Genomic DNA, 12,237 nt, shown 5'->3' with positions numbered 1-12,237 from the left:
CCTTAACGCCTTCACATAAAACCTTATGTTGAGAATAAAGCCAGCATGCTTTCTGTAATATTAAGTGGAAGAAAATCTTATGTAAAAACAAACCTAGCACTGGCAGAGGCTAAAGCAGGAAGTCCCATGTAGTATCATTATAAACATTAATTAAATTTGTCCCTAACAAGGAAAGGGCAATAACCTCACTGTGTTTGCTTGCCCTTTTCCAAAAAGGAGTTATGCTGTTTGCCAGGATCACTGGTAAGTCCCTGGGAATACAGCAGTGAAGCCAAGACAGTTGATCTCGCTAGAGACTCCGGCCCCTGTCCTGGAAGATGTGCGGAAAGACTTGGCTGGATCTGCAGCAGAGCACGTAGCACCTTGGCCAGCAGAACGCTTCAGTGTTTGCCCACGTGCCTTCCCTCCATGAGCTGCTCAGTGGGACACCTTGGCAAAAGATGATGTGGATGAAAGAAGCATGAACAGGTTCGCAGGAAGACTGGACAGCAGTTTGGGAGAGTTCACGGGGAATCACTTAACAGACAAATCAAGGAAATGTCCTGAAATGGAAACAGCTGAAGGCTGGGAGAGAATACCGGGGAATTGTGCCATGTCTGCCTTGTTCACCATTCCAGCACTGCAAAGCTGTTACGCTGCCTTCATTAACAAGAGTTAAAATGTCACAGAAATTACCAGCAACAACCCAGAAAAGGTAACATTTAAAACATGGCATCTAAAATGGTTCTGATCTGGAGATCAGGGTGCTCTGAACACTTACACTGCATGCCTTACACCAGTTCTCCCTTTCATGTAGTTCATTCCTGTCCTGTCCTTTCGATTTAAATCTTCTAGCTTCTGTTGGCCCAACCAAGATATCTGCATCTGGGGACTAACAAACACAAAGCAGCATTACGACCGAGAGCACTAACAATTTTGAGTTGGCTATTTTCAGACATCTAGCTCCTGAAATTTTGCATCTGGCCACACTTCAGATTAAGATACTTAAATCACATCCATCATTGTACACGTCTTCTGGATTCCTCTCCACAGCTTTTCTCCTCTCACTGCATGCGCACAAAAAAATAATCCATTAATTGTTGTAATAAAACCAGCTACACAAAATGCTAATATTAGTCATTCATTTGTGTGACATATACCTGAAGTGGTGAGCGTTTCCAGAACTCATTTTATTAAATCCTACTTCACTATCTCAGATCAGGCAAAGTATGAGCAAGAATAGATGCAAATTAATAACTGACACACATTTTAAAACAAAAATGTCACACAACACAGAAAACAAACTGCTTTTAAATGCATACCCTGATCAACTTCAGCGTCCGGTAACTTATTCACATGTAAATACCTTACAGGCTGTACTTTTAATACCATCTAAATCCAGTAGTAGACAGCAATGGATTTGATATGATTTGTGTGTTGCAGCACAAGGAAATAGTAGCAAACTAAGTACAGCTCTTCGAGAGCAACACCAGTTTTTATTTTATTATGCAGTCTTGTACCCTGTAAGATTGACATAATGAACTGGGACAACCCATGTGAAAACAACCCAGAACAAAATACTCTTCTGGACACGATTAACCCCGTTAATCTGGCAACTGACTGCTCTGCATTTTCTTTATGTTTTAGCTCCCCTGAGCTGGCCTGCAGGCAATGCACGTGGCAGCCACGCCAGGCTGAGGACCCTCCACTGCCAGCTCACACTGGGAACGTGGATGCCGAGCCCAGCTCTGTGAGCGTAACAGAGAGGGAGCGATGCTGCGTGCCCTCGCCCGGCAGCTCCCTGCTCACAGCATCCCCCGAGACAGGAGGGGCAGGGGTTCGCCCGGGCTGAGACCCCTGGTTCAGCCCCCCCCACCCCCGAGAAAGGGGAGTTCTCCCACCGCCGAAGGCTCGTTGTGCTCAGGAGTACAGACGGTGATGGGAAGCCGTCCCACCTCCCGTACCGGTGACAGCTTCAGAGCCAGCCATTTAGCTCAGCGACAGCTGAGATCAGAGAAGGTCAGAAAGAAAGTTCTGCTTCAGCTCTTTTCTTTTTGGTTTTACTGCAGAGTAAAAAAAATTTAAGGAGAAACTGAGAGCCACAACATCTTCCGTATAACTTAGAAGTTGTGGCAATGCCTGGGGAGGCAGGAGATCAGGAGGCAAATCCTTGACCTCAGGAAAGCAAGTAAGAGACACGAGCCCAGACCCCACGGGGACTAAGGCGAAAAGACACGCTGGGGCCACCGAGAGCCGGGCTCCCCCTGCTGCGCCGCCTGCCAGCCTGGCCCCTGTGGGGAGGACCCCCACACCCTGGTGCTCACCCACGGACACGCCAGCAGCCCCCCTTCCCTCCAGCCACAGCGCTGGGAATGCTGAAGCCCACGTCAGGCTCCCCCCCCGCCGCCGCCTCGCGCTGCCTGCGGGTGGCCTTATTGGATGAACCCATCCAGGGGAACGGCAGCATCGCCCGCTCCACAGAAGAACAGGTACTGCGTAGCCAGCTGAGCGGCAACATCTCTTGCGGTGAGCACCGATTAACGGATCACAGCAAGGTTCAACCCGGCGTGCTGCTGATGCCCGTGCATTACACATGCAGCCGAAGGAGAAGAACGGGTCTCACTTTCCAAAGAGTGCACTTCGTTAGAAGTTGCTCAGATTTTTTGAGAACCTGTGGTCACAAACTGGCAAACTTCAATAGCTTACATGTGCGACATGGTGGTATACAGAGACCCTTGTCATTTGAGGCTGGAAAACGTTTTACTTCCCAGGCAAAATGACCATTATTAATTATTTCTATTTAGAAAACACTGTGATAAAAGAATGCAGGATGAAGCAGTAAAGTTTGGGATTGAGCAGGGTCAGCACACGTTCAGGAAGAATTGAGAAGCTGGGGAATGTGTCTCAAGAAAAACACGATGGGCAAAAGCCGGAGGAAAACCAAGAGGCATAATCTGGCGATTTTATACTATACTAGACTGGTAGAAACCTGATTCGTCTGGCCAGCATAATACAACTTTTTTATACAGACAAATCAGATCAGTACATTTGGCTATAAAATTATAAAAATAGTCACCAAACCAGATCATGTTATTCTGTGTCTTCAAATTATGAGAAATAGCACAGAGTAGCATTCTCTGAACACTTCTCTATTCTTAAATAAATCACTGACCAATAATAACCAACATTTTCCCCTCTAAACGGAGGTGATAAAATGGGAGTTGAGTGACAAAAAGTATATACAATTAAGGCCAAAGTGAATTGCCTGCAGGCCATTACCCCAGAAACAGAAATTCCTAGCTCAGCAGCTAGAATTGGATTGAAGAGTTAATTTACAAGAAATCAGCTGAGAACCACAGTGTCACTATGACATAGGGCAGAGGGAAAGAAAAGAGAACATCTAACAACTTCTAGAGGAACAGCTCAATCCAAACTAGGCGCATGAACGCTAGGACAATTTAACCAGAACTGCATGGTTATGCTGTGACATAATTTTAACATAAGGAGTTTCTACCATGATTTCGTTACGATGCATTTTTCCTGGGAACTGAAAATCATTGAAGTATTACTGCGCTATAGCCAAGACATTTCCAGTTGTTTTAGCAAATAAACACTGAATACATGGAGCCACAGACTATCTGTAAAAATAATATGCAACTCCTCTGCCTGGCTCGCTGTATTTGACACTGAAATTCCAACACTTACTTGTGTAAAAAATCCTGTTCAGATCCCTGCTCCGACTCGTGCTCCTGGATCTGCTCTCCCATTTGTCTAGTGTTCTCTCTCAGGACAGTTGAGGTGAGCTGTGGCGGTTGCAGTGTCCCTGGCGTATGTATGTTTTCATTCCTGTTCAGCCATGAGCCTTCTAGACTCTCATCTAGAAAAAGAACATTTAAAATTACTGACACATTTCTGCTAACGTGCGGGACGGTATTCCTGCCTTCAGGACTTATCCAGCCAGCTCAGGGGGTGAACACCTCCCGTCAGTCACGGGCACCATCCATCCGCCGACCCACTTCGATACCGTTAATTTCGGTTGCAGCACCTTCTCCAAATTTCTATTTTCAACAGTTTAGTTACTAATCTCTTAAAACAAGTATGCCTTTAAGAGATCAACTGGATAAATGCTTGAAATGATAAATCTTTCAGCTCTAATTTTATTTTGCGTTCTTTTAAGGAAGGATTACTGCCAGCTATTCCCAGCAGTAACAACGATGTAACTAGAAATACTTAACAGACGAACTAAAGTAATTGCAAATAAATATCGCATTGCAGCACTACCTAAATTGTTGGGTATCTTGCACACATATAACAAACATAATTCCCAATTGCTGAGTGTACAATCTAAATATTTAATCTCATATGCATACAGCAACTGAGATATAGTTAAACACTAAGTTGAGGGTGGAGCATAAAACCCAAAATCTGGTCAGGGCAGATCTTTAGAAACTTCAGGAAGAACCCGAGGGGGCATTTTAAATCAGAGAAGTGGTCTGGCTGGTGTGAACTGTAAATAGTGACTTCGGGTAGCGTATTTAGAGTTGAGAGCAGTGGGCGGAATGGAGATGGGAAGGTGACTGAAGGTCTAGGTGGGATGCTGCGCTCATGTTGTGCAGGGAACAAACCAGAGGAAGGAAGAGGGGGCACTTGAGGAGAGTGGGACAGAGCAGACAAATGCGTGGGCAAGAGACACGCAGAAAAAAACTGAAGTTGCTGGAGTGAGTGAGTGAAAGACAGGGGAGATGACAAGAGCGGAGAAGGCAAGATCACAGATTTACTAACAGGAAGAAATGTGTGGTGAGAAAGCAGATGGGGATCTCAATGGATCTTTTAATTTTTCCTGTGCCTTTTGTTACCCTTTGGGCATAAGTGTTGTCTAAAAAGTTGCCTATTTACCTGTGAACCTTTTTTGTGTTAGACATTTATTTTATTTTATTTTATTTTTAGATCTTATTTATGTTTGATTTCCTTAAGGCATTGTGAAGATATGTCACAGAGCAGATTTACTTTCAGTAGCAACAGGGAACGTTCTCCAACGCAGACAGTCTGCTGAGCACGGTATCTGCCGGATTTAGGTGAGAAAGGAACCACAAGGGACTAGTTATGGTTCTTTGATGCTAGGATAGCTTCTGCAGCAACCTTGCCCTTGTTTTGGTTCCATTAGAGTGGAAATTAAAGGAAAAAAAAAATCTTACCAGGATTTAAAGAGAGGTCCAGATTTGTAACTGTACCTCCAGATTAAGATTAAAGCTTTCAGAAGAGTTATAAAAATACATAAAGACAAAAACCCAACAAAGGCTTGTGTACAGACCATCAGTTACTTTCTTCCCATGCCTGGTTCTTAGCTCAAGTTACACAGACGAGTCAACAGTAAGCACTTATCTCTGAGGATCAAATCAGATTATTTCATGAGCTCCTTACTGATACATCAAAGTAAGACCTTGTTTGTGCAGAAATCTGTGTCTTCCCATGAAAAATACAGACAACCTGGCTCCAGGTTTTCTTGGCTTTCCTTTGGCCAAGATTCAAAAGGAAGTGTACTTAGGGCACATCACAATCGCCAATGCCTACTGCACGTCAGGAAGCACCCAAAAATTAACTACGTGGCATCTACTGAACTGCTTATATTCTTAAGGGTTTGTTTTAACATATGGTTATCAAATGTCCTTTACTAATACATATGCAAACCAAGACTTCTGGTGCTTCCATTATATATCCTTCCACGTAAGGAAAGGCCGTAGAGCTTGTGTAGCTGCCATCATTAGAGAGCACTTGCTGGTAACCATCATAAAATCAAATTCTGCAATGAAGGCATCTACTGGGGAAACGGCAGTTACACTGTTATGAGCTAAAACATCCTTCCTGGATCTATATAATGAGGCTGTATAGCAAAGCTTTCGTGAGTAATGAAGGTCTGCGTAGGGATTTAGGAAAGGAGGGAGGAAAGGAGGAAGGAAAGGAAGAAATCACTTCCTAACAAACGTTCTTCAAAATGAATGTCCTTGAATGCTCTCCTGTGACCCAGAGCTGTATCTGTAGCATTCAAAGGACAGGACAGCCCCCCCCCCCCCCCCCCCAAGAGCACCCCATGACAGGGAATGTTCACCAGGCTTTTTCTGGCCACAGATCACTAATGGGGGAATTTGGGGTGACAGTAGTGAACGGTGAAACTGGACCACTGAGGGGTCTTCTGATGAGACACTGTCGGTAGAATGCAAACGGAGCCCCCTCACACCCTCGGCAGGTGTCAGAATCCCGCCAGACCCGCAGGGAGCCTTGGCACAGTCCTAGGCCATCTCCCAGTGGGAACTGTGGTACAGTCAGATCTTTCAGTCGCTGAACCACCACGGATTTGGCCTATGTCATTTTAAGTGAGTTACATTTGTGGAAAATTCAGGACCACAGCTGTTGCAAAGAAAGAGGTCATTGAAATGGGAAGTGTTGCAAATCAATTCTCCCTTCGTTGAAAGAGGAGGATGTGCAAGAGCACAAGGCAAACAATGCCTAAAAACTGTGTCGTAAGACTGAGACTTGCCTTAGGGAAGCAAAGACATTACTACACTTCCCAGGGAAAAAAAAGGGTATTGGTAGAACACAATAGGACAGAATGGAAACAGTAACAAAAGGAAAGAAAAAACCAGCCGAATTCTGTGACAATCATGGCATCCTGAAGGAAGAAAAACAGTGTCTGAGGAAAGGAAGCAACATTTTATCTACATAAACTCCAGGTTGCCTGTAAGAAACTGAAGAACTTGGTGCAATGCACTGCTCAACATAAGCTGTAGCGGAGAACGGATCTGACTGTAGAAGTACATACGGATAAACTTCTGAAGAATATTTTGGGAAACTGCTGTATGTTCAGGCAGATTGGCATTAGATTCCTTACTGAGGAGTTACTATCATAGATACTGACCCTGGAAAAATCCCTGAAGTTTAAAGATCTCACTTACACCTACTCTGTAGCGAAAGAGTAAATTTATATTCACAAAAGTACACACTACATCATACAGATTAACCAGGAACAGATGCAATCTTCTAAGAAATTTGCTCTCATAGCCAAATTCCTGATGAACATGCCTGAAGCCACAAAAAGAGTAAATACAGACACTGGACATCAATACCATTTTAAACAAAAAAAGGTGTCGTCTTTGTGTTCTGCAGTGGTCCCGCAAAAACAGATCCGTATCAGAATTTCTGCCTTGGGCTTGCTCAAACACCCTGTTAATTAACAGTGGCTCCAGACCGAAGCATAGGCAGAAACCCTGTATCAGCAAGTCCGTGACTGAGAAAGGTTTAGAGCAGATAACTCCACCAACACCTCCTGTTTCCAACTACAGTAACAGCTTTTAACTAGTTCTGAATCTGTGCATCTCAGGAAGACAAACAAGAACAGGGACTCACAATGGTATTTCTCATAAAGACATGTTCAAACCTGAGAGGAATTTGCAAAACAGACTGCAATGTTTTTTCTACATAAAGAATATATCACGTATTTCAGCATAAACTGTAAGAATGGATAAACCTAAGAAGGAAAGCTGTAATGTCTGTAGAAAATGAGAAATACCTCTGCCTAAAAAGACAACCTAAAACCACACAAACCTTCTACTCTCTTTTTGTGGAGCGGTGGTCGTCCTTTCTTATTCCTCACTGACGAGGCTTTGCTGCTGCTGCTTCCGCTGTTCACAGACATTCTGTCATCCTCGCCACCCGTGACTAGCGAGTTTCTATAGGAAATCAGCGGCAGCCATACATCTTCTCTTCTTTCCATCATCTGTTCTGTCAGAAACTTCTCTAAGTAGGAGTGGCTGAAAACAAAAGACAATGAGTACAGAGGTACAGCACACTGTTTCCTTTTCAATGAACTGCTGAGGGTGTAACACGAATCCTGCATGGCGTCTCCTTATTTTAATTTAAAAAACGGGCTGACAGGGCATTGTATCTCTGACTGAGTAAGAATACATGTCATTCTCTCAAAACAGAGTTAACCACACACAGGTTACTCACAGATCAGCAAGACAAACCCGTCCTTCCCCCAGCACCCTCCTCCACGGCTGCCTGCCATCACTCGCAGCACACGCGGCTTCAATCCCTTTCCTATTTCGCACAGTGAGGACACCCCCTCTATATAACGCTACTGTGTCAACAGACAAGACTGAATTAGAACCACTGTTGTGAGGATGTAGGTTATCCTTTTGCGCCTTGGAACAAGAAAAATGGTTTCTTCAAAGGCAAGCCGTTATTTTTCAACACGAAATTTGCAGATTTGTCCCACTGCCACAGAGAAGTCAAACGCACGTTTGTTAACTTCAGGGAGGAACCAACCAACCTCCCTCCTGCGTATGGTCTGGAGGGCACCTGAGTTGTTTTCTCTTTCCATTGATTATTTAATTATGGTATTAGAAGTAGTCTTTCAAATGGATATGCCAGTGCACACAGAAGTGACTCTGCTGAGTTTCAAGCTGCAGACCCAAGCACGCAGGAGTCGGGCGAGAGAACTCAGGGTACGTCAGCGTTGCTTCCCGCACCCTTCAATCACGATTTCCACTAATACCACATTGCCAGCTTGTCATCAGTAGGAGTCAAAGCCACAAATTCTGCACAGAAATGCAGTTTTCCACTGTTTGGCAGGCTCACACCTATTGCACACCCCAGCTCTGGCAGCAGGACAAGCAGCCACACTGCACACAGTCCCTGGTAACAACCATACCCGATTTTTAACATGATTTTGGTTTGATTCAGTGAATGGGGTTGACTTTGCTCAAGAAACTGCAGGGTTTCTGTCCACAGTTTTATCCAATAATATGAATGGTTCCTCCTAATCCTTTTCACGTGTATACTGAGCAACACCCAAACCTTGCACTGAATGGAAAACTCTTGGTTTATTCTCTCTCTTTTTTACAGTACCAAGCAGTGCAACACTTGAGCGCTTCATGACTTCAGAGAACCTACCTGCAGAATGGTCTTGGAAAGGAAGAAGTTCTTTTGCATCCAGTCTGTATTTACAGAACTAGAGTGCACGGGTTATGCCCACGTGGTGCAGAAGGAACCCACCCCCACTTGGGAGTTCTTTACTGACCAGATGCCGAACCTGAGACAACTCTTGCTCAGCATTTTAGAGGAGCTTCATACTGGCAGTTCTTACCAGCTTCAACAAGGACAGAAACTCTGAATTCCTAGAAGACCACCACACTGAGGCTCTGTCTCCTCTGACTTCAGACACCCAATAGTCAGTTGTCCAGTCTAAGCTAACAGTTTTTATTTGAGAGAAATAAATGGAAATAAATACCTCCACAGGGCAATTCACTTCTACACAGTCTTAGATGATTTCCTTGGGATTTCCCTGCCTGTATCTGCCTTGTGTGTTTGCAGCCATGCTAGTATAAATCTTTTTTTTGCCAAGTGTAAGAGTCTGGCACCTTAAATGCATAGTTTTATATTAAATCCATAGATTTGAATAAATCCATAAGTGGCTATCACTAATTCTGGAGGTTACTTGTAAAACGAGAAGCTGAATACATAAATATGATAGAAAAACTAAATTAAACCAACGTTGCCACACCATTCCCAAACTGGAAATGTCTCCCTTTTCTCCCCCGAGCAGTAAAGCAGAGGGGAAGGAAGAGCACTGCAGAGGAGCAGTGTTTGCTGAACTGCGACAGGAGCCACATTTTGTACCAAGGGCAGATGACATATGCAAATGTATCGGGTAGATAATGAATTTTTTTGAGGTAGGGAAGCCAGGCTGGAGGACTTCTGGGGGACAGGCAGCTGTATGCGCAGGAGGCCTGCAGGGTTATTCTGGAGCACATCTGCCTCCAGACTGAGGGCTCATGGCTGGGTTTAGGGACAGCCACCGGGCAGGAGAGCAGGGCAGGGAGGGCGGTACCTGCTCCTGCACACAGGACTCCTCCACCAGATGGTGGTCACGCACCTTCCTGCTCAGAGGCAGCCCCTGCGGAGGGAGGGTGGGGGTCCCTGCGCACGGCAGGAGTCGTGCTGGAGAGAAGGGCCAACAGCCCTGCAGCGCCCAGCCCGGCACGGTGGGCAGCGAAGCACTGCGGGCAGCTCAGCCACTGCCCCATGGTGCAAACCTGGCAGACCTCTGCAGGGAAGGGACGCAGGTCTCTCCAAAAGAAATCTTTACAGATAAGCAAGTTACTGTGACTTTTCGTAGCTGCCAATGGAATCTAGGGCATGTCTGAACTTACCTGAAAGCAGCACCTAGCGCAGCTCACACAAATCATGCCCTAAAGGACCTAATTCTTTTCGCTGACCTTCCAATTCAGCTAAAGTAAATAGCTCAGACGCAGATGACTACAATAAAGACAGGTAAGTTCAGGAGAAATGGATTCCACCACAACCTCTACAGTGCTGCAAAAGCCCAGTGGTTGTGTATGGGCACCGATGCATGGGAGAAGCCTTGAGAAAAAAATTTTAAATGGCAACACAGAAGGCAAAGGAAACCTGAATGACTGAATTCAATGCAAAGGATCCGGTCAAATTAAGCTGTGGTGTAAATTGTAAATTGAATGATGTAACTTTAGATTTTAGACACTGGAGAAACTTGTGGAAGGGATGATGCCTGTACAGGAAGGATAAGCTTCACTAAATTAAGTAGGAATAGGCTAATGGCGCTTAAACTAACATGCAGGAGGATCTACAGTTTGGCTAGGAAGATAGCAATAAAATCCTATTATCCTTAAGTCCTGTCCTGAAGAATAGGACAGAGGTTGACCAGACTGAAGCATGTAACAACAAAAAGCAGTTTCAAAAATTGAGTGCCAAGTAGCCTAACTGAATCATCCAATTCCCGAGCTCGTTTAACTATTTCTTCTACTGTGTTTGCTGAATTGGCAAATTATTGATACAATAAAAAAATTAAATCGGTTCAAGTGTGCGTACATTAAAAATTATACAAAGTTAAGGAAGATGCATTTCTTACAACACAGAGAAAGATAATATTCATAGTTGCTAAGAATAACAGAAAAGTCAATTAAAAAAAAAGTCTTCACAGAAAACCAGAAAAGTTTGACAGGAAGAGACAGCTGAGGTAGCTATAGTAGATACGCAAGATTTACACTCATTGTGGTCAGAGAACTGACTGGCAAGATTTCTATAACCATAAACCTTCTGTCAACTGCATTTTTTAAATGGTGATAAAGTAATTCAAAGAGTTCAGTTCTACACTGGGCACGTAGTGCTTGGCTGGTTTTGACTGGAGTCCTCTTCCTTTTTCCCTTACTGCTTCTGTGCTGGGGCCAAATCCTGGCTATTTGCTACATAAGCTATTAGAAATGCAGAGCGTTATCCCTGCAGCGATGCTGACAGCATGTTTTTAGTATGAACTCGCCGTTAATAACGCAGGTTTCTCTTTGTCAATTCTGTGCCCCTCTTGACAGTGTGTTCAAATGCTACTCACAAAGCAGTATTTCCTGCTCTTTATTCAGATATTATCAACAATACCTCTGATTTATTTAATTTCCAGCATTTCATCTGCAGCAATTACCCACCATATCAAACTCGGGCAGCTTGTTCTAGCCTGCCAGGTCTCTGCCACGCTGCTCCCTCCTCACCCACAGCAGTGTCCTCTCTCAGCCTCCTTCTCTATCCTCTTGTGCCAGTAACAGGAGCCTTGGCAAACCTTTATTTCCCAGTTTAACTCAATATATTAAAATAAACAACAAATGTACATTTCATTTTATGTAAGTATCTAACAGAAACAGATGTTACGGCAGCGTTTACAGGCCTGTAAATCTGCACTGCTACCATTTATTTTTTTCCTTCTAGCCTGAAAAAAAGAGATTGTTTTTTATTTTCAGTGCCCCACAGGAAATTTTAAGGAACATTGTTTTGGGAGGTCTCAAAGTCACCTCATCAGTGGATCTGATTGTCCTTTTCTCATTTATTTTTATTACTTTAAAATATAAAATGATGAATCACTATGTATGTGAAATGTCTCACTGGGACTTCCTATAGCCCCTGTTAGATTGGGAAAACCTCAAAGTAGAGAGCTTAAACACACACCACAGTGACGAACGGAGCCCAGCAAACCCCACAGCAGAACTCGGAGCATTACTTACACAGTCTTTTTGTCCTGTCGCAAGAGTTTAGAAGAAAATTCACTAAGCACTTCAAGGAAAGCAAGGTTAGGAGGTGGATAGTCTTGTCCTTTTTGATTCTGATACTTGAAGGCAAATTCTATGCCATCTCTACAGTAAGGAAATATTAAAATTTTCAGACATTTGTAACAAAATAAAA

At 44.0% G+C, this 12,237-nt stretch overlaps 1 protein-coding gene across 4 annotated transcripts in view; it reads right to left on the bottom strand.

Annotated features, from left to right (window-relative positions):
• Positions 1–12,237, bottom strand: part of STAG1 (STAG1 cohesin complex component) — a 199,549-nt gene that overhangs the window by 4,333 nt on the left and 182,979 nt on the right. For all 4 annotated transcript variants that reach the window (XM_080409718.1, XM_080409721.1, XM_080409720.1 and 1 more), the window contains exons 28-31: positions 12,060–12,188; positions 7,579–7,784; positions 3,685–3,856; positions 761–871 (exon numbers count right to left, since the gene is read on the bottom strand). In XM_080409718.1, coding sequence (XP_080265844.1) covers positions 761–871; positions 3,685–3,856; positions 7,579–7,784; positions 12,060–12,188 — 618 coding nt within the window. The remainder of the gene's footprint in view (positions 1–760; positions 872–3,684; positions 3,857–7,578; positions 7,785–12,059; positions 12,189–12,237) is intronic.

This window comes from Falco punctatus, assembly GCF_963210335.1.
Source record: "Falco punctatus genome assembly, chromosome: 13".
Lineage (NCBI taxonomy): Eukaryota > Metazoa > Chordata > Aves > Falconiformes > Falconidae > Falco > Falco punctatus.
Note: the sequence above shows the minus strand (reverse complement) of the source record. Positions and strands in the feature narration are given on the sequence as shown.